The sequence below is a fragment of the Tachypleus tridentatus genome, chromosome 10, assembly GCF_004210375.1.
Source record: "Tachypleus tridentatus isolate NWPU-2018 chromosome 10, ASM421037v1, whole genome shotgun sequence".
Taxonomy (NCBI): Eukaryota; Metazoa; Arthropoda; class Merostomata; order Xiphosura; family Limulidae; genus Tachypleus; species Tachypleus tridentatus.
In genome coordinates, this window is record NC_134834.1 from 103,763,038 (window position 1) to 103,789,859 (window position 26,822).

Sequence of the window (26,822 nt, forward strand, 5' to 3'; positions counted from 1 at the left end):
CTTGGTTCTGCTTTAATCACACAGTTTGACACGCCATTTGCCAGACATGAGATTAAGTGATCTAAACCAGTTAGCTTCATCCACTGTGACAAGCAGCTAACAGATCTAAACCAGCTAGATCCATCCATTGTGACGAGCAGCTGACTGATCTAAACCAGCTAGGTCCATATGCTGTGACAAGCAGTTGGATCATTTGTTTTCTACCTTATCTGGTGACATAGAAATCTTCAGAGTTTTTTATTTATTGTAGAATTGCTGATCCAAAGCATTCTTAGTTGTATTTTGCATGTGACAATTCTGCTCTCAGGGATATTTCAGAATTGTATAAAACATCTGAGTTGAATGAGTTAGCACTGGAATATCCTTTGCTGACCAGTTCTGACATCAAACAAAAGTAACAGCTTATCAGTGCTGTCAGGAAAGAAATCAGAAGGTGACTTTGTCTTGTTAACAAAGTGAATTTACATACTAGATCTGAGCACACTTTTTAAATTTGATTCTGTATTAATTGATCTATGGAAGGGACCTGCTTTCCATTTGAAGATTACTTCATTTGGTTTTGTGGCACAAAATTCTGAAAGATAAAAGGCAGGGCTAAATACTACTGACAGAATAAGAGGATTTTCTACCTGTCATAAGTAGGTGCATGCACTGCTTTTTAATTGTCAAAATATAGATTTTTACCCTTTATTTACAATGTGTGAATCTTTATTATTTTAACATTATAGAGAAATCTGTTAAATTGCTTCTCTCTTCAAAATCTTCATAAACTCCAGAGCAAACTGTTGTCATAGCACATTCATCTATCTAACACTTTGGAAACCAGTTTCATCCATAAATGTCACACCAATATGAATGTAGAAAATGTTGAAACAAAATTCAAACACCAAAAGTTCATACAGAACTACAGTGTACTTCCTGTATTTCTTACTTGTAGTTTTGGTGATTATCAAGTGCCCTCTGACTGTGATGAATATATCCAGTGAAGTACATTTAGTGGTTGATTTATAGGACGTACGTCTAGAACTAGTACATTTTCCAACTGTTTACAATAATTACAGGCTATATGATGTTTGTTATTTCCAACCTGTCATGTACTCCAATAAATAAATGAACAAATTGGTGAATTCAGTCTTTGATTTCTTGTGTTCTCTTTTGGTCTGCAAAATATTCAACTAGCAACTCCAGTTTTTCTGTCAACTTTATACAGTTGAAATTAACTACATGACTAGTTCAGTCGCTTTTCTTTCATGCACAACATTAAAAATTATTACAGCTAGTATACTTTCCAACTGTTTACCATTCTTACAAATAATTATTATAATTTAACTTCTTGGAGAGAGAACTGTCTGAGCCATAATAGTTTTGTTTAAGAAAGCTGTGTTTTAGGCATAAATTCAACCACAGCATTGGTGATTGGTGCATCCTGAGATTGTGTTTATAGAACATTATAAAACGTTTTTTTATTAAGCGGAATTATATCACCATTATATATATATATATATATATATATACAATCATGCAGCCTACTGTTATTGTTCATATTTTATTATTTTTGTTACAGAGCTTCTGTGTATCTGATGCACCATCTATAATAAATATCTTCTGTAGGACATCCAGTGCTGATAGTTAAACCAAGATAAGTGAGAATGACGTTTGTGTGTGTGACCACAGCACCAACTCAATTGAGTTTGTCTGTTCATTGTTGGCTGCTTGTCATTTCAAGGAATATTTTTCTATTTACTGAATGAGTGACAGCTTAGAAAATATAGTTCTTGCTCTTCTTATAGTGAATAAAAACTACCTCGTGCCAATGTATTTTTACAGGAATGCAATAAGTCAAATTTGGCAATGAATATTTATTAACCATTATACCTGAAGGAACAGACAGATGGCTTTTTGATCCTAAATCAATGGCCAGATTTGATCAGGGAATGCAATAATTGTACAGTAGAGTTGCATTAATCACTATATCTGAAGAAATAGATGCAATGGGAGACAAAATATGTTAGCATGCTTTGATGTTGCATCTCTAGCACAGCTGTTGCTGCAAGTGGAAGTTTGTACACAGCCTCATTGGTTTGCATGGGTGGTGTCATTTCCTGATTTACCTCATTGTGGGGTTTACACATTTTGATGCCACAGACTGCAAATTTGTATACAGGTTCAGTCAGACACAAACACCAAATTGTGTTGCAAACGGTTGTTGTAGAGTCACTGTACAAATCTGTCTATCACATATTTTCAGTAAACTGTTACCTTGCTTGGATATGCTTCATCATGTAAGAACTGCAGCTTATCAACATACACGGCAACGTTTTTGTGAGTGCTATATTTGAGAGTCTTTAATTATGCTAACTAGACAGTTGTAGTTTCTAATAGGTTGAAGCAATGATGAACTCCCTAATAGTGGTTTCTTAACTGTTAGTCAGGTTCCAGGAAATGTTTGGCATTTAATGCTGTACCATCTAAAGTAAGAAAAATAAGTTGCATTGTTTGTTTGTGAGTCCATAAATTAGAAGTAGCTATCTGGCAAAATCAACCAAGATCTTTCTTCACTGAGCACCTGAAGGAAAATGACCTTCGCTCTGCATAACTGACCAATTGTTTACACAGGCATTTACACTTTTCTTGTGCCTGGAGATCCATCAATTTATCATGTGTGGTCAGGAAACACATTGCTATAGCATTGGTATCATCAGTGATGATACTCTAACAAATTTTTTGTTGGTTGCTGGAAGTAATAATTTTCTTTTCATTGTGAGAAGGTACCAGATAAAATATCTCATTACAAGACAATACTGCGCACTAAGGTGGGGGACAGCTGTTTAACTTGTGCTGCACCTGGACAACTTTGACTACTTGGCCTACGCCATCATGTCACCTGTGCAGAACACCACTGTCCACTATGTGGACTTGGATAAGTTTCCATTTTCATTGAGAAAAGTGTGTTTCATTCAACCACTCAACGGTCCAGCTCTAGCATGGCCAGGTGGTTCAGACACGCGCTTAGTAATCTAAGGGTCGTGGGTTTGAATCCCCTCACACCAAACGTGCTCGCCCTTTCAGCCGTGGGGGCGTTATAATGTGACAGTCAATCTCGCTATTCGTTGGTAAAAGAGTTGGCAGTGGGTGGTGATGACTAACTGCCTTTCCTCTAGTCTTACTCTACTAAATTAGGGACGGCCAGTGCAGATAGCCTTCGTGTGGCTTTGCGCAAAATTCAAAACAAACAAACTCAACGGTCTACAATCGAAAGAGCAATAAAGATATTTTTTCTCATAATTTCTTGATGACAAGAAACCCACTTGAAATAAAAAAAAGCATCTCAGAACTACTGATATGGGTACCAACATTTTTATTAATAAAGCAGAGAACAACGTTTCGACCTTTTTTGGTCATCTTCAGGTTTGTTAACATAACAGCCGTTCTGAGATACAGAGGATTTATAAAGCATTTGAGATGGAAACTTGGGGATATCTGTGATTTTTGTACCTTGTCTTGTTTGTTTGTTTGTTTTGGAATTTCGCACAAAGCTACTCGAGGGCTATCTGTGCTAGCCATCCCTAATTTAGTAGTGTAATATTAGAGGAAAGGTAGGTGGTTATCACCACCCACTACAAACTTTTGAGCTACTCTTTTACAAACAAACAGTGGGATTGACTGTCACGTTATAACGAACGTGTTTGATGTGACGGGGATTCGAACCTGCGGCCTTCAAATTGTAATGAAGCGCCATAACCACCTGGCCATGCAGGGCTTTACTACTAGAGGACTTATCTTAATTTGCGTAAATGCATTTCTTAGTTAGAGTTCTGTTTAAAGAAATGTTTATCTGCTTTTGTCACGTCAATGTTGTTCAAGTTATCGAAGTGATTTTCTTGACCTGAGTGGTCTAGTGGTCACGCGAGACTCATCTATTGAAATGAGAGATTTGACATAATGAGAGTCTTGGGTTGTATATAATCACGAGAAAAGTAAGTTATTAATCTATCAATCTTTTTTTTTTATCGCCTTCACGTGAAGTCAAATTGCTATGAGCATAGTGTTGATTGATGTAAAACATATTCAACTACATATAACAGAAATGTCCACCAGACTAGAAATCATATATTCCTGGAAAGGATCACACCAGCAATTGAAACGTTTTGCCTCCTTTACAAATATCCTTCCATACTGTAAAGCTGCAATTGGAAGTAAAATAAGACTTTATAATCAACAAGTTAACTCAGAACGTTATTATTAACTGTTGTGAATTATTTAATGAAGTATATTTTTTCAAAGAGAATCATCTGTGTAAAGTCCCTTGTTATTTCTTTTAGGTTTAAAGCTCTTACAAATTCTCTCAACTCTCTGTTGAGTTGTATTGTCAACTTAGCTGTTGAGCCCGATTTCACCTGTAAATATGTCATACTCTGTCAACTATAGGTAGAAGTTTAATTATTTGAAGTGCACATAAATAGAATTTGTAAGATTCCTTTACAGTTTCTGAATGTCACTTAACTTTCTTATTGATTCAGTAAATGCTTGATATCGTAAAATTAATTTACCAACCTTTTTAACTGAGGGTAAATTGCTTTTCAATTTTGGCGATTTTTGGCAAAACATTCGTTTAACTTTCGGTTTATAATTGTTTCTAGGAATTGTGCACAAAAGGTTTGATATCTGAATTATCGAGAGGGCGCTAAAATCACTTAGCGGTTTGTATTGTTTGTGTGTGATGACATGTGTATTATTACGTATTTGACGGTAAATTGTTCTGTTTATTTCTTGTGAGGTATGATAATTATGTTATTCATATTAGTGATGAATAAATGCAATATAATTATTAAGAATTTTTTAAAGTTCCCAATTAGATCAGTAAGTTAAGTAAGCTACGTTATACACGGGGTTAATTGTTCCTTAATTTGGTTTGTTATTGCTATTGTAATAATGAACTTAGCTTCCTTTGATTATAATGACACAAAATTAAAATTTCAGTGTTATTGTTAATGTTACTTTGTTATTTGTGTGGCTAAGTCGTATGTTTTGTTTATCCTTTTTTTTTTTTATTTGACTTAAACAAAGCCTTGCCGCTTAAGAAAAAGAAAGTAAAGGTTGAGAAAATGAGTTAAAGTTAAAAACGAACTGTAATTACTGTAAAAACGAATTTGTAATTACAAAAGTGTTGATGTTTGCTAAATTATTCTGTTTTTAAACAGTTATGTTTAAAATAACAGGCAAAATACGTTAGGCTGATTAGATTATGTTAATATGGTGAGAAATTTTACTGTTGACAATTACACAGTATATATAGTTTTTACGTTTGTTGTAAGTAGCATCTCTAAGTGCTTGAAAGATTTGGGGTTTGGACTCAAAGACGCAGGAATTTTCGATATTTCAGTATTTTAATTTTTCAAAACATCAACTCGATATTTGGTACATTGTCAGATAAAATTGGAGCACGAGTTCCATCTGTCAGTGCTGAAGCAAGGCCTCTGAGTACTGTTTAGCTGAACATTTTAAATTTAATTGCTTTAAACAATTTTTTTTAATGACATACTTTATCTTTTGTACATTCAATCTTTTTTATCTTTAATGCAACCAGATAAAAGAACTACTAAGATTAAACATATTTAAATTTTAATAATAGGTTTTTGTTTTTTCCAGAAGAGTGATGTATGTGCAGGTTTGATTGTAGAAGTTTAGTTGGAAAGTGTTATATTAAATCTATATTTGAATATGTCTGCTTTGAATAATGTGTGATTTTGAACACTTTTACATGTTTTTATGAGTTTCAATTATTCTATTAAGAAATCCTTTTTTTGCTGTAATTTCTTGATTAAAATTGTTTTATTTTGAAACTTAAACTATGAATTTTAAATTATAAAACATAAAATAAAACTTTGTCTGCATAAGTACTGAGTTTATATTAAGAGAGAAAATCCACACTAGATTGAAAATTTTTAATCCAAAGACTGTGTCATGTATTGAGGAGGAACATTTACTTGTAAGTAAAAGAGCGCAAGTACAAACAAGATTACAGTTAAAACATTGTGTCTAATTCATTCAAGTCACAGAAATAAATGTAACTTTTGCATTTATAATTTATTTTAAAAATCATTTGTACCAAAGACTACTAGGTGGACCAGAAATGTTTATTTATGAATACTTGTTCTAGTAGTTTGAACATACATATGTACCTACAGAAAGATGTGGTGGTAAAGAAGTTGTTACTCCAAAATGTTTGTCAAAAATTAAGTGTAAAATGTAAAATCAAAAAATGTAAATAGAACAGCAATGAAGTATGTTGGGTTCTTCATGTGTATTCAGTGAAAAAATGTTTTAATATATTAGTGGTGGCAAACACTTATTGCTGTTTTGAGTCTCATATTATAACCTTTCAAAAACAAATGTAGATTAAACTGAATTATTCAAATATAATAAACATTTTACAATATAACAATCACTCTACCATCACACTTATCTACTCCTTTATCTAAATCATTCCTTTGTTTCAAAGTTCTCAGTTGCTATGGAGGGTAATTCCTTTTTGTCTATTTTCATTCCTTTTGTTTCTTATTTCTACCCTTGCCATAATTCAGACAGAACTCTTTCCTTCTCCATACACTCCATTGCTATGTTGCCCACATGGCTTCCTTCCGTAATACTTGTTCTTGACTCAATATCTCTTGACAATCTTACTGTGTTCATGATCTCTCCCCTTTTACCCTCACCAATTGGCTTATTTCTCCTTGTCTTTTTTCTGACAAGAATTTGTTCATGGTGTTTTCTCATCAAACATGACACCTCACATTTTCTTGTTTTTGTCAGCCATTGGGGAGAATTTTCCAGTCAGGTATGTGGTCTACACCTAATATGTTTGTGTCTCATTATTTACACTGTATCACAGTTTCTTCGTTATCAGGATTGTACTTTCCACCAGTGGCCATTCTTCAAGCTTTGGTGCAACTTTGACTGGGTAAGTCTGTTTTTATACATTCCAGGGGCCCGTGCTTCATTTATGTTTTTTATACAGATCCCCCTCTGTTGCGTGGTGCTTGACCAATTATTCTTCAATTAGAAATTCACAGTGTACAGCCATGCTGACATATGATTTCACTTCCATGCCTTGTATTGAATAGGTTGTTATGGTCTGCTTTTCAAAATAGGTTTTGTTGTAACTTTCTCAGGTGATGATGTTCATCCAGACTCTCCAATGCAGTTGTCACTCCATTGCTTCTAGTGGAATATGCGAGTCCTTACCATTTTCTAGTTGCAAGTCACTGGAGTGGTCAGCTGTTTCACACAAAGATGGCTGTAACCACTCAGTGCAGGGTAGGGTGGTGGTGTTCTGTGGGTGTAGATGATATCCTCCACTATGTGTAATACAGTAACGAAGGGGTAAAATGTCAAACTGTAGTTCACCCCTTTGATTGGGAGCCCTTGAATGTCAGTATCCCATGATAGGGTTTTGGATCCAGAGGAGAATCAATCAGCATAAGTCCTTCACATGTGTTGATGGTTGTCTGTATTTCTCCTTTGGTTATATTCCATCTGTATTGTGAGTCGCAATGGAGGTAAAGGGGATTGTTCCAGCTTCGTCTTTCTTGCTATCCCTTGTGTATGTTATTCTGAGAATTTTATTGCTTTTTGGATGGTTTTGGTCAATTTTATTGTTGGGAGAGTTGATTTATATTTAATAGACATCCTTTTGATACTGAATGTCAGGTTCCTGAATCAATATAGCAAAGGCAACACATTGTGCTCTGTGGGTTGATGTGGTTCTAGCTTCCATCTGGTCTCATGGACTTAAGGTAAAGACAATATGATCCTCATCCTAACCCATCTGGATGTAGTTGACTTACAGAGTAAAATCTGTCATGCCCTAGCTACTTTATACCTAGAGGGGCATTCATTTATGTACCCACTTTTAGGCTTTGTGGGATTAAGTTACATACATATATATTTACATGGTTAGGATCACTATCCTGCCACAGTTCTCTCCCACTTGGATGTGCTTCTCTCTTTTGCCATCCTTATCTACTACACATTTCATGGATGAATGAAGAGTATACTTGGTCAGAAGTCTCTCATTTTTAGGGGTATCTTTTGGACACTTTTCAGGTATACTTTTGTCATTACCTTGCACCCGTCCCTTCGCCTGAGAGGAGGTAAGTACCATATTGGAAGTTATAATTTTCCTATGCTGAAAATGCATTTTTGACAGGTACTTCCCTCCATTTGCACTTCCCACCCTTCCTCCTTACTTTCCTCCTGTTTTACGTCTTCTGACAGGCTTTGAAGTGATAGTTCAGATTTGTATAGAGGGAGTCACTATGTGTCATGAGATTGTGATGCTCCTGATGATGATGATTTGTCTGAGAGACATATTAGAATCATTTTATTCCATAGGGGGAAAGTAGAAAACTTGGGGCATGCATAAATAAAACGTTTGGATATAGAGAGTAACAGTAGATGAGAGTAGCTACTCTTTTGTGTGGAAGGAAAAACCTGTTGAAATGCATTTTCTGTATATGAAAATCATAACTTTTGACTGTACATTCTAATGTTTAAAACTTCCATGGTTTTATGCAATTAGCATTGCTGTACAAATAATCATTGTCTAAACAGAAATTTCCCTAACCTGCCAATATATTTATTATGTTGAAACAGTCTTAAAATTTACAGCACTGAACTGAACTCGTGATAGCAACAGACTAATTAAATCATATACTAATTACTCATAAACTGCTAACACTGACTTGTAGAAATTAATTACTAACTCTAGGCCAATTCAACATGTATATATATGGCTTAAATCTATTCTAAAACTTTGAAGAAAATATCAGATGTTACACCATGTGCTAATTTTATAATGTTGAATATCCATGTGACCAAAAAACAATATAAAAACTCAATTAACCTTTAAACAGTGGGAATGTTGTAGGAAGTAGCATCAGTTGAGGATTAGCATACAGTACTGTACCCTGTGTTTGAACCTATAAGACACCACTTAAGGATTAAAATATAGCATACAGTACTATATCCTGTGTTTGAACCTATAAGACAGTGGTACATTAGAGTTGAATTTTCCTAATTGATACAAGAGTGCTCTTTGATAATTGATATACACATTAAGACTTAAGACCATTAATATAAGTACAATAAAGTACAACCAAAATTTTGATTAACAAAATAAAATCTTTCTTTTGGTCATTCTCTCTTTTCATGGCTTATGATAGAAAGATGAGGTGATCTCATGTTCTTTATGAATGTTTTTTGTGCCACTAAGATAGTTCTCTTCAAGTAGTTGAGATAATCAACTAATAGTTCCATCCCTGGTGATATGGCACAATGGGTTTCCTAATTGGGTAGTAGCTGAAAAATAACCAGAGGATTATCACAAAATTTCTTGTGGATGAAAATGTATATTCTCTTAACCCTAAATAGTTTGAAGTAAAGAATATAATTGTGCATAATTTATCATATGGTAAAACACATTTTATTCAAATACCATCAAGCTTTTACAGGCATGTGTATTATATCACATTTACTGTGCTGTGTACAAATGTGCTTACAGTAATTAAATCAACCCATAATCTTTTTCTTTTCTCATTAAACTTGTGAATAGTAATCTAATCTTGTTCTAGACTGAGGAAGCATGACATTATATACAAACGCAACAATTCCATTTGTCTTGGAGGAAGGTACTACACATGCGAATGATTATCATTCGCTACAAATAAAAAAAGGGTTGTTGTATCTTTGGAATAACACCCAACTTGCCAATGAAAGAAGTCACTGTTTATTTCTATTTGTATGCTCTATATTACACAATCTTCTTTTTATGAAAAACAAATACATATGATATCCTGATTGAATGGTCTAGTTTCAAATGTAATTAGTTTGAAAGGAACTTCTTAGTAGGGACACATGCTTTATAAGTACAGAAATATTTTACATATTAACTTAGGAGATAGGAAGCATATAACATACTTCAAAACCTCAGTGACACCAAGAGTAATTTCAGAATAAACATTGGGCATTTCAGAAAATTGGCAAACTTATAATGGTGTCTTGTCTGTAAGTAACCATTTGGTAATATATCTGCTTACATGTTTCCAAAGACTATCAAGGAAAATCAAAAACGACTTGAATCACCTGTCTTTTTGGATTCTGTTATTATGCACATTTTGTTTGTTGTATTATCCTGTGCTTCTCATCCTGTTGTTTGTGGAAGTTCAACCTTTGACACTGTAATTACTGTTTTTTTTTGGAGTGTGAAACTCTCTAAACTTCATATTTGTGTTTCAAAATGAAGTTTGTTCTTCTTCTTTTTCAACTACCCACATATAAAATACCTACACACTGTTTTATGTATAGAAACTTTCCCACATGGAAGATAACTTCTAACTTTCATCTTCCTTCATATATGAAGACAGTTTGCCATTTCCTTTCATTACCTAGTTAGATTGAACAATTGTAACTAAAGTCAATCCACATATTTCAAGATTCCTATCAGTGATTTACATAATTCATTCCTTAATTCAGGGCCAGGTGAGTTAAGGTGTTTGACTTGTAATCCGAGAGTCGTGGGTTCGAATCCACATTGCACCAAACATGCTCACCCTTTCAGCTGTGGGATGTTATAATGTTACAGTCAATCCCATTATTCATTGGTAAAAGAGTAGCCCAAGAGTTGGCGGCGGGTGGTGATGACTAGCTGCCTTCTCTCTAGTCTTACACTGCAAAATTAGGGACAGCAAGTGCAGATAGCCCTTGTATAGCTTTGCACAAAATTCAAAACACAATCCTTATTTCATTTGGGGTAGATGAAATATTTTCATATTCAGGATAGATAATCTGCTTGGTTTATTGTCATGTCAGATTTCAGGTGTAATGTCCATTTTTTGTAAGCACTTTACAGCATTGTGGTCAATGATTTATCATAGAACATCTGGGTAAGATAATTAAACAAACTTTCTAACCTCTTTAACAGCAAATTTAGGTAAGGTACGATCTTTCACTTGCTCTGAAAATTTCTTGTAATATAACTCTTTAAAAGGCAGCCTGGTAATTTGTTTAGGCTTTCTGTGGAAGGTTGTTTAATCTTTTAATTTTTTAATGAATAACTTATGTTGGTACCACTCCATTTACCTCAGAGATCATTTCAGGCTGTATCTGATATACTCCATCTGGTACCTTTCCTTTTTAATCTGTGGATGTCTCAGTTAAACAGTGTTGACTTGTTTAATTTCAAAACATGTTCAAATGGTATAGCTGGAGCAGCCTAAGAAAGTCATGGTAACAACACACTGGTGGTAAAAAGTGTAGATGGAGTGAGTTATTCTATTCCATATTGAACAGCTAATGATATTTGAGATTGAAACTTCTCAAATATACGTAGAGGAAGTTATGTTTGACATAACCCTTGTACTTACTTCAATTTCTAAATGTTTTCTTTTGTCACCATGTTTTTTCTGTACTTCATTTTTTGCTTCACTGATTTTGTTACATTCCTTGTATACACTTCCTGTAGTTTGTTTGTTTTTACAATGTCTTCATTGGCAAACTGATTTACATTCATAATTCTCCTCTAAATCTAATTTCATTTTTATAAATCTTTTTTTAAATTCCTGTCTCTCTCTTGTTCAACTTACCTTAGGTTTCTTCACCTTTTAATATTTTGCCTTTTTGTCTTGCTTTTCTTTCCAGTTTTTATCATTTCTATTAAATTTTCAGCATCTATAATAATTATATTTGTCATAACATGTTTATAATCTTGAAGTTCAGTATTAATTTTACTTTTACTAAAATAATACCTCTTCTGACATAAGTATAATGATTTCTATTGTTTGTTAAAGAGAAGAATCACAAGCACATTACAATTTCTGGAACTTAACTATTTGGCTGACAGGCAAACTGACAAAATCATTCACTGATTACATATTAACTAATCAACACTTACTTGTTAATTCTAACCTAACTAGCTCTTTATATCTGGCTTAAAACTTTGGAAACAAATTTCAAGCATTAAACCATGTGCTCAGTATTTAATGTTTAAACTCCCTCTGGCCTTTCAAGATTACAATGTCTAAATTGATCCAAGAAGTTTTGATAGCTTGTTTATTATGATCATCAATGCTTATGATAATTATAATTTTATTTTTAGGGTATTTAAAATATAAAAATAATATTACAGACAAACAGCCATATATTAACTGACATTAATTGCTAACATACTGGGTTGGATAGAACAAGGATTGAAACTGATCCAAGACACTTGTATTACTTCTTTCAGTACACCATAAGTAGAGATTAGATTCATCCAGAAGATATCACCGTAATGATCCAAAAGATTTGCTGCCTTGGTGCAGGATACGTTGGAGGTCCAACTTGCACTGTAATAGCCCTAAAATGCCCAGACATTCAAGTAGTTGTAGTTGATAAAAGTGAAGCTCGCATTCAACAGTGGAACTCTGACACTCTTCCTATTTATGAGGTAATACTACCATGGTAACATTTATTCAGTGATTTTTACAAGTTTTAATGTATGTATATTTATAGTGCATGTATAATTAAACACTTTGAGTAGCAGTGAAGTAGTTGGTTTGGGCACTTTCATCAGACTGTCTTATCTAAAGTGTTATACACACACAAACAGGTAAACTCTAGAGACCCAATTTAATTTTTTTTTTAAATTGTCTTCTGATAACAGTGTTATTCAAGACAAACAAGTTCCATTTCACAGTACAAGTCATTATAATCACTGATAAATTGGAATCAAATTCTGTTTGTTTTAAATTTTGTGATGTGAAAAACAGTGTTTTCAGATGCAGGTAATAAGTTTCACATGAAGTAATACTATATTCAGTAAACATTTTTGCAACTACATATATAGTTAAGACTTCAGAAAGGTGTGTACTGTGATAAAAGTATCTGTATGGCATAGTAGTTGTGTGTGTAATAACATTGTTATCGGGTCATTCCATGTCAAATCATCCAGGGGCTGTTGGTGACCCCCACAGAATTCCTTGAAAAAATTCACATGTGCTCATCTACCCATATAATGAAAAATTGCCAAAGATTAGATCAATATCTCTAATAGTTTCTGATTTACAGCTCTGTAAAATGTAATGTTTTTTTTTTATTTTTGGCGAATTCATTTTCAGGCAACTTTGGCTGCTTAAAGCTGCAAGAGTAATGGTGGTAGAAGGCTGAAATTTGTTACACTGACTGAATTAGTCCCACAAAATTCAAAAATGGTCTCAAACCAAATTTATCTCTCTTAGGATTTGCATAGTGAGGCAGTAAAATCACCTGAAAACCCAAAATTGTAAAAAACATTGGTGTATTTAATAAGCCATAGCTCTGAGACTTAATATGATACAAAGTTGAATTTTGTTTTCAAATTTCCTATAAAATATCAGTTGATAAATCAGCAATTGTTGTAATTATAAGTCTGTTAGATCTCCTGTAAAAAATATTTAGTTACATGCAACTTTTTATGATTTAGCTAAAAATAGCCCGACTTCAGGCCACAGTTTGACCAGGTCACCAGTTATTCACCCCTTTCAGATTTTTACCATATATTCTTACATCTCTGAATATGATCTACAAAAAAAATCAGGATGGTGTTCAACCACCATTACTCTTGCAGCTTTAAGCAGCCAAAGTTGCCTAAAAATGAATTTGCCAAAAATAAAAAAAAACATTACATGTTACAGAGCTGTAAATCATAAATTATTAGAGATATTGATCTAATCTTTGGCAATTTTTCATTATATGGGTAGATGAGCACATGTGAATTTTTTTTAAGGCATTCTGAAGGGGTTACCTGGAAAATTTTCCAAAATTTGGATGATTTGACATGGAATGACCCTATTATATTGGTATGCAAATATAAAACATATATAATTAAGAGCTATACTTAAGTATACTGTTTAATTATAATTAAAACACTCATTTCACTGAATAACATAACTTTTCTGAAATAACAAAACATTTCCCAACAGTAGAATTCTGTTGATGGTGATGTTGGGATTATGTCTGAAAATATCATTAACAGTAAGTTAACGAAACGATTAATTTTAATCTTTACAAGTAAGAACATTATATTTACTTAACAGTTCTATTACCATTTGTATTTTTAACTTTGATCTGTGTGGTTAGCTTACTCTTATCACAAATGGATATATACTACTTTTTTTGCACTAGCCCGGTTTAGATGAAGCAGTGAAGAAGAGTCGTGGAAGAAACCTTTTCTTTTCAACGGACGTTGATACTGCTATTAAAGAATCCGACTTAATTTTCATTTCTGTCAACACACCTACCAAAACGTATGGGTTTGGAAAGGTAAGTTAATGTACAGTTATGTGGTATTGATAGAAGTATAAAATTGGCTGAGAAGAAAAACAGTATATATATTTACATTTTATAACTTGATTAAAAATATTGTTATTCAGAAACTATAAATTGTGTGAGCAACCTTTCTATATGCATGTTAGTGTTTTTATATGGTGTGTGTATATTTTATCCTATATCTATTCACATTATTTGAGAATTTATTTTTTGTTTTTTTTGTCCATGAACCATTTCAGTAGTATTACACTATCCAGGGCCAAGCTTGGGGTGACCCAGGGGACTAAAACATGCCCAAAAGGTTACCTAAGCATGATGAGTTGCTGAACCTTAATCCTGCATCAGTTGTTATATTTTTGGAATTCCTAAGGAGTGCCATATTTGAAAATACGTTCATACCCTCACTCACAAGCTATTAGGACGAAACTTGATACATGGGCTTAGCTGTACAATGAGTGGGTGTTGTAATAGGGTTGATGCTATAATAAATAACACAAAAATCCTAATGTTCATGTTGTTTTTTTATAACATGCTATTACAGTGCTTATTATTACTTCACCAAATGCTTTGTATTAGTTTAAGAACTCAGTATGTGTATACTTAAAATGTGATACACTGAGTGATAGTAAGGATGACTTTGTAAGAAGAGAAAGTGGCCAAAGTAGTGATGATAGTGGTGCTTTTTGTCACCTGCTTTTAATACCCACCTCTTAATACCCTTTCACAGTGTTTTAGGTGGTTAATTAATAGATGGTCATTAGCTGCAGAAGTGTCTTATGAGCTGAAGTTGAAAGGTCAAGGGTCAAAGTAAGAAGTAGGTATAACTCAAGAAATAACTCATTTTATCAACCTTAGGGTGGCTGGAGTAGAAACTTGTGTTCAATTTAAGTATTATTGCAATAGTGACAACGTTTTTTTTCTTCCATTACATTCCACCTTACATAGTGCTAGAGCACTCTCAGATACATACAAGATGTGTTTTATCTTGTGTTATAGAAAATTAAGTATTTTTTTCTGTCAAAGGATGTAGAACCATCTGTGATTTCAACTTGTATCAAAGATAATAAATGCTGAGTTATAGCAATAATGGAGGTGAAGGTAGTTGTGAACCCCCATTAACATACCCTTGTTCCAAGCTATCATCCTACAAAGTTTGATTGAGATTGGTCTAGCAACCCAGCAGTAGTTAAATAATGGACAAACAGACAGACAAATTTTTGTTTAATATATATATGTATATATTTAGCATTCTTATCATGCATTAATTAATAATAAAACATTAATTTCTGCCTTGGCTTCAAGATAATTTTTAAATCAATATTCAAAGTAAATAGTATTTTAAGAATGTAAAAAGGTCAAAATTCAAAGTCCATACAAAATAATTTTCAAGTCAAACAAAAACAGAAATTGTTAATGTATTCTTAAAAGATTTCTGTACTAGATTCAAAAGGATTCTGAGTAAACATATTATCAGTACTTCTTGCCAGGAACCCTAAATTTGGACCTTAACATATAACATCATTCCAGAAAGAGCTAAAAACTCTCTGTTAAGCAATTTAAGGTCATACTAAAATTCCACCCAAACATTTACAACAATTCACAGATTTAGTGACACTATTGTAGCTTTCCTACTCCCATAGTACACAGTAGTAAACTTGGAAGATGTACATCTGGTGCTGACTTATCCACTTGGTCTCTTTGCTTAAGATCAAGCATGGTTTGTTGTGTTCTTGGCTTTGTTTCTGCTCTTGTTTTTTTTAGAGTAGATATGAAGGATGCTTAATGATATTCTACTGCTTTCAGTGTAGCTTGCTTACAATAATACTGTACAGATTGTACTGTAGGTTTTAGCTGAAACCCAGATTTCAATCAATGAAAGTGCCATCCAGCTGTTTCAAAAGCTTGTTATTCAGTCAGTCTTTCTTTCACTTTTCTGGATGTCATTGACTAACATAGCAGTGCAAGTATAACGTTTCTCTGGCACAACTTGCTGCACATTGTTGGCAGATGAGAATAGTTTTGTGTCATCAGATTTTCTTACAAATTTCATTTCCAGTTGCATTTATAAGACCACCTGGATCTCCTGGGAAAAATCTGATCCTTTCATTAGTGTGATGAAATCCAAGGAATCCCCAGAAGTGCCACTAGACATCTTATCTTCATCATTCTCCACTGTAATATCATAATCCCTTCATCCTTTTTAATTTGCTTTTTATTCCCACCTGCTTGTTTTGCCATTTTGACATTGAGGGCATTTCTCAGAAATAATGCACATATGTACTTTGCACTCACAAGCCATTTTCTTCTTTTCCTGTGTTAACTTTATCAACACAGGATCAGTACACTTACTCACTGAATGTTGATAGTATGGCAGTATCTATTTTGTGGCTAGCCATGGATCCGGTTTTCACAAAGAGTATGATGTCACCTACCTTTGGTCCAATAAGATTTTAGTGAAAGTGTAATCCATTAAACAAATGATCCAGAATGACTTAAAACAAATTAGGTTTTGCAAAATTTTGGGTGTCTGGTCTGTTAAAGTAAAACAAAAGTTTTGACCAACTTGCAGCAAAAGCCGATAAAGGAATCAATGTTGTTTTATTAAATAAAGCAGAACATGTAACATTAATAAATCAAAGTTTAAACAACAAAAAGATTTAGCTGATAAAGAGGAAAGCTCAAGTACTTGTGGAAAAGAAATGAACTAAAGTTTTTGATAATATTTGAAGAAGAAATATATTTAAACTCTTATAAAGGTAATACCCTATGAATTTATGACTTGCTAAAAGTGCATAAATTATTTTTAAAAATGTGGTTAACAATGTGAACATATTTGTCTTTTTATTACAATTTAAATTGATGTCTGAAAAAGAAAAAGAGGAATTGTCCTCTGCAAAACTTATACAAACATTCTTAGGGGAAGGGTCACACAAGCTGATTATTCCAATAATTATTAGCCACTGTATTCTTGATTCAACTTAATTGTTTTTTTAGCCATTTACAATGCTTACACTGAATGAAATGATTTATGTGGTACTTTTTGTAGTTATACTTGGCCAATTAAAAACACAAAAGGTTACTAAACCATATCTACAACTTCAATGATGAAGAGTAGGCAGTGTCTCGATCTTTACTCAAAATAACAAAGCAGTATTAATGAAAGACTCAATCAAACAACAGTAAATAATATGTTCAAAATTAAACAGTATTCATACAGTTCCTTTCTCTGAACATCTGAGTGAAAACCTTGTCAATCTATGAAAATAGCTCCTTATTAAACAGAAAATCAACATTAGCATTTTAAATAAAAATTAACACCTTTAAAAGTCAATGTTGTTATTCAGAAAAAATGATTGTGACAAAAACCTGAACAAAGGAACCAATTATTAAATTTATTACATTTGTTGTAGTGATTTTTTATGTGGGCAAACTTTGGAAAGATATGAGCAACACGCTAAGAGAAACGCATTAAAGGAGCCTTGAATGTATGTGATTACATGAAAGAATTCAAACAAATCAGAAAGTAGTATTGAACTTGTATATAGAGGAACTGACCTAATCTGTAAGAATATTAAAACTTTTACAATACAGATATTTAACTATTGTTTATCTTCAAACAAAAACATTCCTCCTCATAATTTACATCATCATTTAATCATCGTGAAATTTAACTTCATCTGTGAGGACTGTTCGTAACTTGTCACATACTAGTATATTAGTGTGACTTGAACCATTTAAACATTGTATAACTGTAATCGAGTAAAACATAGCCTTATTATTACATTATTATTATTATTACATTATTATTATTATTATTACATTATTATTATTATTACATTATTATTATTATTACATTATTATTATTATTATTATTACATTATTACATTATTTAAACATTTTATAACTGTAATCAAGTAAAACATAGCCTTATTATTACATTATTATTATTATTACATTATTATTATTATTATTACATTATTATTATTATTATTACATTATTATTATTATTACATTATTACATTATTATTATTATTATTACATTATTATTATTATTATTATTATTACATTATTATTATTATTACATTATTTAAACATTTTATAACTGTAATCGAGTAAAACATAGCCTTATTATTACATTATTATTATTATTATTACATTATTATTATTATTATTATTACATTATTATTATTACATTATTATTATTATTATTGCATTATTACATTATTATTATTGCATTATTACATTATTATTATTACATTATTATTATTATTGCATTATTACATTATTATTATTACATTATTATTATTATTTAAACATTGTATAACTGTAATCGAGTAAAACATAGCCTTATTATTACATTATTATTATTATTACATTATTTAAACATTGTATAACTGTAATCGAGTAAAACATAGCCTTATTATTACATTATTATTATTACATTATTTATACATTGTATAACTGTAATCGAGTAAAACATAGCCTTATTATTACATTATTATTATTATTATTATTATTATTATTATTACATTATTTAAACATTGTATAACTGTAATCGTCTAAATCAGGGGTGTGCAACAGGCGGCGCGCGGGCCACAACCCGGCCCGCCAAGCCATTTAGTGTGGCCCTAGTTGTTGTAATCTAACCATGTGGCCTGATCTGTAATCCAACGCAAATGGAATATTTTTAAAAGCATCGATCCTACGGGATTCCCAGGCTTCGACTCGACAAACTTCTAAAATTATCTTTGCTAGAGAGGAGCAGGCCGAATTCGATTGGTCGGCCTCCTTAGGGCATGAATAGGTGACGTGCACTAGCACTATTGTCTACGGCTCAACGTCATGTCCTGAACCTCGCCTTCGCCCGCTGGCGACAATTTTCCCTAACCTCTGCTGTCCGTCATTCATTATTGGTGAAAATTTTATTACCTTTTACAGTTACTACAAGAGATTGAAGGTAAATTGATTATTATTTAGCATATTGTTGTGACTTTACTGAATTTATTAAAATTTTTGCTTTCAGATGCATCTGATTCTATGTACAGTGTGACCTCGTTATTCGCGGGGTTACGTTCTTTACCCTCCCGCGAATAGCGAAAACCGCGAATATTGGACGCAGTTTTAAAACGTATATGTATGCGATTATATACTATATGAAATGCTTCCCAAACACTAATGATACTTATACTCATTGATGCAGTAATAATGTAGCAATATTGCATACTGTTATGTATTTCACTAAATTGTACCGTGCGTTACCGGGCTGTGCTTTGCCGTTTGCGTTGTTGGGGAAGCTGAGGCAGTCAGCCAATAGCAGTCCAATCTTGTTTGGTGAAGACGACAATTGATAAAAACGGCTTGATTGAGTAAATACAACAGAAATCTCCTCGAAAAGCCCTTTCAGTCTCTGTGACCTACAAAAACGCAGTTCGCGCATAACCCGCGAATATGCGGGGTCGCGAATGGCGAACCGCGAATAGGCGAGGTCACACTGTATTTTGCTATTCTCAATTAATTTAAGTACCGGAAGGCTATGATCGGGATGCCAATTTAGAAACATGTGTTTCTGTCCATAAGAGGTTCCATGTGTAAATAAATTCTATGTTTTTCTACTTTGCTATTTTCGTGAGAATAATTTTGTTTTGATTTCAGGGCTAGTAAAATGTCAGCAGTTAAGAAACGAAAAATTGATGATGAGGAAGGTTATTCAACAGTGAATGGTGCACAAAATATCTTGTTGTCCCACATAATCAAGGTGTTGTCTGCCTCGTCTGTCAAACTACAATTGCAGTCATGAAAGAGTACAATATTAAGCGACATTACGCAACTAAGCACTCCTCCCAGTTTGATGAAATTGTTGGTCAGGCACGAAAGGACAAAATTGAACATTTAAAAACATCCATGGAAAAGCAACAAGGTGTTTTTACCACTTTCAAGAAAAATTCAGAACTGGTGACAAAACTGAGTTTTAAGCTTTGTGAATGTATGGCAGAAAAGGGAAAGCCTTTCAGTGATGGAGAATTTATTAAAAATTGTTTAACAATATTCACAGAATATGCATGTCCAGAGAAAAAAATATTTGGTGGAGCAAACTAGCCTTTCCCGCTTTACTGTCTCACGAGGGACAAAAGATCTTTCAGAGGACATCAAAGAAACTTTGAAAGAGAGATTGAATTAGTGTGAAGCTTTCAGTCTGGCTTTGGATGAAAGCACTGATATCAATGACACATCCCAACTTGTCATTTTCATCAGAGCTGTTACTGCAGGCTTTGATGTTTTCAAGAGTTTTAGATATGGCAAGCCTTTCCTTCACAACCACAGGACAGGATATTTGTGAACAAGTGCTTAAGGTTGTAGAAAAGTTTGAACTGAATCCTTATAAATTATGTGGTGTTACAACAGATGGTGCTCCTTCCATGACAGGTAGGACAAATGGATTCACCAAGAAATTTCTAACTGCAATTGGAGCACAAGACGTGAAGTTGTAAGCCATTGCATTATTCACCAAGAGAGCTTGTGCACCAAAGTTCTGGATTTTGCAGAAGTCATGAAAAATGTCGTCCAATGCGTAAATTATATTCAAACACGAGGATTAAATCATCGACAATTTAAAACTTTTAGATGAGCTGGATAGTGAGTATTCAGATGTTTTGTACTTCTCTGCTGTGCGCTTGGCTTAGTAGAGCTGCTACTTTGAAGAGATTCTGGAATCTGCGAGGAGATTAAGTTCTTCATGGAGAGCAAACGTCAGAATGTGGACTTCTTGAGCAATGAGAACTGGCTGAATGACTTGGCATTCCTCACAGACATTACACAGCATCTGTCTGATTTAAACTTAAAACTACAAGGGAAAAGTCAACTTGTGAATAAGTTGTTTGAGCATATTTGTGCTTTTGAGAAGAAATTGGAACTTTTCCAGGTTCAGTTGAGAAGAGCCATATTGACCCATTTTACATGTCTTGCAACCAGGAAACTGGAATTTCCTAATCTGGATTGCACCAAATATGGAACCAGTGTACAAAAGCTGCGTGATGAGTTTGCAAACAGATTTCCAGATTTCAGACAAACTGAAATTAGATTGAAATTGTTCGCTCAACCTTTGATTTGGCAGTGGAAGACAGTCCTGATGATTGCCAAATGGAACTCATTGAACTGCAGGCTGACATGGACACTAAAAGGAAATTCTCTGAAAACAGTTTGCTAGACTTTTACAAACTCTGTGTACGTGAAAAGTTTCCCAATTTGTCCCATCATGCACAAAGAATTGCCTCCCTTTTTGGTAGCACCTACTGCTGTGAGCAATTTTTCTCCAAAATGAAGCTCATCAAAACCAAATGTAGAAGTCAGCTGACTGATGAACATTTGACCAGTCAGTTGAGAGTGGCAACCACTTCTGTCAAAGCTGATATTGACAAGCTCTGCAAGGACTCTAAATTTCAAGTGTCGCACTAAAATGATCACTCATGCAAAAATATAAAATATTATTGCTTGCATTTTGAGAATTTTTTAAAATTTATTGTGCATGTACACGAATAAGCTTGTTTTTTAAGTGGCCCCGCTTGATTGATGAAGTTGGTTATATGGCCCACTGACGAAAAATGTTGCACACCCCTGGTCTAAATCATAGCCTTATTATTACAGGTAAATGTTTGGTTAATTATATGTTAAACATTATTTATTCAGTGGAATTCTCACTGTATAGTAATGTAAGTTGTGTTGTTTATATGTTTTTCTATCCTATAATATAGGAGAGTATAAAGTTTTATTAAACTTACAGGGTCGTGCTGCTGATCTTCGCTATGTTGAGGCAGCAGCTCGTAGGATTGCCGAAGTAGCAGTTGGGAAGAAAATTGTGGTAGAGAAAAGCACCGTACCCGTGAAGGCAGCAGAAAGTATCAACAACATTCTCAGAGCTAACATGCGGCCAAATGTCAGCTTTCAAGTGTGTAATGTCTAGTCGATGTCTATTAATACAGTATGCTTATCCATGCCTACTATAAATAGGTTTAACAGTGACCTCTTAGTAGTATGTGTACTAAACCATATTTGTGAACAAGTTTAACCACTTCTGTTTTCAACATTAGGTTGCCATGGTAGTATGCCTTACTGTGTACCTTTATAAACAGTAATTACAGTTTAATATAGTGGAATAGTTCTAAAACAGTTTTATACCTGTATCTAATACACCAGTTTCATTCTTTAGATGTTCATGGTTCAGAAGGTAAACATCACAATTCTTTTCTTATAGAACAGTTTGATTATGACTTTCAGTAATCTTTTGTAACTAATTAAATAGTATTTTTGGGTGATATGCTTTATAATTTTTATATTACATCCTTTAATAATTTTGTCTCCAGATAGTTAGATGGTTATGTGAGAAAACAGATGTAATTGAGAGTGGTGTTCCTGCTGGATCACAGTTATCAATCCCAGCCAATAAACTTGTCATTAAAGTTAATAAATCCAATTTTTGTAGTAACTAAGTTTCAACTCTGTTGCTGTGGGTCAGTGGTCAAAGGCCGTTTCATATCAAGTTTGTTGACGTGCATTGCAGTTTTTCTTGTGTTATTATTTTGTGAATGCATGCCAATATTAATTTCTTAATTTAAAAGTAAATATTAAAAAAAAATCCTAAAATCAAATTTTGTGTGTCGTGCTACATTAGATGGTGTTGGTTAAATTAGATGTTTGTCCAAGTCTACAATTTGTCACAAAATAGAAACTCAAAGTACCAATACTGACAAGACAGAATCTAAAATAAGAACCTCCTGCCTCTTTTATTTGCTGAGATTTTGCTACATTTACTGAATCAAACATATTGGCCCCTACCTCCTCTTTCCATTTTTGAAAATGCTTATGTACACCTACATATGTGAATAACCAATCAAAAGTTCAGATTGTTTCCCACATGGTTCTTTAAGTCTACAACATATTTATGCAGGAAATCTTTTTTTTTTTCCTATGGTAAATTTCAAATACTAAGATAAGTCTTTAGTGAGCTTGAAATTTTGTATGTTTTTAGACCCAAATACAGCTGAGCTACTGAGTATGATAAATTATAGTGGAATTCTGTGGTATTAATATAGTAATTTATGATTTTTTGCTTATTTAAAAACGTATATATAAAACCTTAAAAAAATTACTTTATTTCATATCCTCCATGCACAAAATTTTGATAAAACTTAGCAACCTTAGGCAAACAACAAAGTTCAAAACAAGAAGAGATAATTATTTTTCTGTAATTCTTTATTTACTGTTCTATGCTTTAAGAAAAGTAACTGAACATTAAACACATGTTTCTAAATGGTAATAATATATATATGTATATAAAATGTATTAAAATTGTAATGTGACTGTATTTTACAAAATACAAGTCCACTAAAACATAGCCAAGACAGATCACTTTGTAAAGGACAATTTTATATTATTGGGTATGGTTACCTGAGTGCATATGTTATTGGGTGTGGTTACCTGAGTGCATATGTTATTGGGTGTGGTTACCTGAGTGCATATGTTATTGGGTGTGGTTACCTGAGTGCATATGTTATTGGGTATGGTGACCTGAGTGCACATGTTATTGGGTATGGTTACCTGAGTGCATATGTTATTGGGTATGGTTACCTGACTGCATATGTTATTGGGTATGGTTACCTGAGTGCATATGTTATTGGGTATGGTGACCTGACTGCATATGTTATTGGGTGTGGTTACCTGAGTGCATATGTTATTGGGTATGGTGACCTGAGTGCATATGTTATTGGGTATGGTTACCTGACTGCATATGTTATTGGGTATGGTTACCTGAGTGCATATGTTATTGGGTATGGTTACCTGAGTGCATATGTTATAGGGTATGGTTACCTGAGTGTATATGTTATTGGGTATGGTTACCTGAGTGCATATGTTATTGGGTATGGTTACCTGACTGCATATGTTATTGGGTATGGTTACCTGAGTGCATATGCACTATGTCATTGCCACTTCTGTAATGTTAGGTATGCATAGCTGAAAAGTAAATATTATAACATAATACACTTATTAGTATTAGTAGAAAAGCCTTTTAATATTTACCAGTAATCTGAGAAATTTTGTTAAGATATGCATACCTTATCAAAAATTATTGTACAATTCCCATGGTTATTTTTGTCATTACAAGCTGGGTGGCTTACAAGTTATATGTTGTTTATTACTTTATTTTTCAAGGTAATTTTAGTCATTTTACACATTTATTAATATTATGTACCTTGTGGACTTAGTAAAGTTCAAAGGTTTGTCAGTTCAATATTAATAAGTATTTTAACTAAGTATGCTTAGGTGGTTTGTAAATTTCTTATCATTATAACTAGTCACATTTCATTGTTGTTCTATAGAACTATTGTTTTTTCTTAGCAGTGTTAAACAAGTGCTTTATAATCCTAATTAAAATCAGTGTTGGCCTTATGTGCCCTTTGTCATCTAAGTTAATTTAAATGAATTGTAAGTTAGATATTGACCAGTACTTTATTTTCTCTATAATGTTTGTCAGGTTGCTTGTTTGTTATTGTTAAGTACTTTGTACCAGGTAAATTTAGTTTTTCATTTCAATATTCATAAGTACTTTATTAACTAGACATGTTTAGATAGCTTCTATGCACATTACATATTTTTACTACAAGTAATATCTAATTCCTTGTTCTACCTGGATAAATGTTTCTTCATTTTTAACAATATACCTTATAATCCTACTCTTCATCAGGGTAGGACTTAAAGTTTTTTGCTTTGCTACATTTGTTAATGTGTTTGCTTTTTTCCGATTTGTTTTGGCCTCTTATTTCTATGTTTTAAAAGAGTAATATACAAGTTACACCATGTTTTTAAGCAATGATATCCAATCTGTGACAGTAATTTAAGTTTAAGATCTTTCAAGCCTTAAAGAAAATTTGGGGCCTGAAAGACAAACCAGGATCAGGAACTATAGTTTTTCTTCACCCCGCACGGTGAAAAGGCTTAAGTCAAACAGATATGAAAAACCTCTTGGATTAATGTTGTTAAAACAGGGTGAGCATTTTGTTGAGGTACGTGGTAAGATGTTGAAACGTGTGAACCTGAAGATGAAGAGAAAACTGTAAAGAGACTGTCAAGTGATAGCCTATGTATTACCACGGTGTTGCATGGGCTGTTATTTATCTGTGTGGCTGTGATGTCAGTTAACAATCAGACAAATACAGAATTAGTGAGTGATACTGTTTGAATAGTTTCCAAACAACTGATTAATTTAAAGAAAACAAAATTTTGTAAAGTTAAAGTGATGATAGAGTTGAAATGAGTCTGTTGGACCTACTGGGATGAAATTATTCAATTCTCTTAAAAAAAAAACTTGATGAAAGGAAAAACCAGAGACTCTGGAGAAAACCCACTTTCACAGATCAGGTGCCAAATAACCTATCTCTTCTGTACTCAGTGTGAGGCTGAAACGAAAAGGCTATTGACTTACATTTTTAAGCACTGTACAATGGTATATTGGCTTATGATTTTATGTAAGTGAGGGGTGATATATAAGGTTACTATGTAGAAGGCATGGCTGCTAGTGTCTGGAAGGTTCTAGTCTGACTATTGTGAATATTTGCTTTGTTATAATATTTTTTGCCGAATTTATGAATTTGGACTTTTGTTAGTGGAAAATTGGTAAGATTACAGACATATTCATGAGAGGCATGTATTCATAATCTGAATGCTGTTGTGATATCTGTGTGTTGTGGTTGGTGTATATTGTTGTGTATAGCATCAGACACGTTGCAAGTGACAGAACATTCATATGCATATAATGTTCTTATGGATGCTTTATATAATTTTTAGGTAAACTGTTGTAGCCTTTGATTATGCTTTTGATACAAAGAAAATATGCTAGTATTTTACTTGTGTTTGTGAGAATGTTATTGAAGTATGTGTTCCAATTTATGCAAGTTCAGTTAAGAATAAGGCCATTTTCATACTCAAACCCAAATTTGTGACAGCAATTTAGGGTTGAAAGGCAACCCAGAGTGGTCAGAAAGTTTTGCTTCTTTTCACTCTGCTCAGTGAAAAGATTAATACCAAATGAATTTTGATAGAGCCATTGGACTTTAATTTTGACACACAGAATGAATTGTTGAAAAGGTATGAAGACAATCGAACATGTCGACCCAGCACACCAGGAGAGCTGTTTAGAGACTGCTGTTCTCTAGTCGAAGTGGAACATGTGCATTTTATTTACTCATGTGGTAGTGATGTTGGTTGGAGATAGCAGTCTATGAGGATTAGAGCAGAGAGAGAGATACTGAATGAGTGGGCATGATTCTCTTTGAACAGGTTTCTGAAAGACTGATTGAATTAAAGAAAACAAAACTTTATAAAATTAGAGATATTATGATTAAATGATTAAAGAGATTCTTATGGATTTGAGAGATTAATAGCATTTTTCAGGAGGTTGTGATAAAATAATCCTATGCTCTTAGAAATTT

The 26,822-nt window shown here is 33.1% G+C and overlaps 1 protein-coding gene across 2 annotated transcripts in view; it reads left to right on the forward strand.

The window, feature by feature from the left end:
• Positions 1-4,672: 4,672 nt before the first annotated feature.
• LOC143230015 (UDP-glucose 6-dehydrogenase-like) overlaps positions 4,673-26,822 on the forward strand; it is a 37,992-nt gene continuing 15,842 nt past the window's right edge. The window contains exons 1-4 of one of the 2 annotated variants that reach the window (XM_076462958.1): positions 4,673-4,777; positions 12,284-12,484; positions 14,200-14,337; positions 22,121-22,285. In XM_076462958.1, the coding sequence (XP_076319073.1) occupies positions 12,329-12,484; positions 14,200-14,337; positions 22,121-22,285 (459 nt within the window). In that variant the 5' untranslated portion in view covers positions 4,673-4,777; positions 12,284-12,328. The remainder of the gene's footprint in view (positions 4,778-12,283; positions 12,485-14,199; positions 14,338-22,120; positions 22,286-26,822) is intronic. The other variant, XM_076462959.1, reaches the window with a different exon arrangement.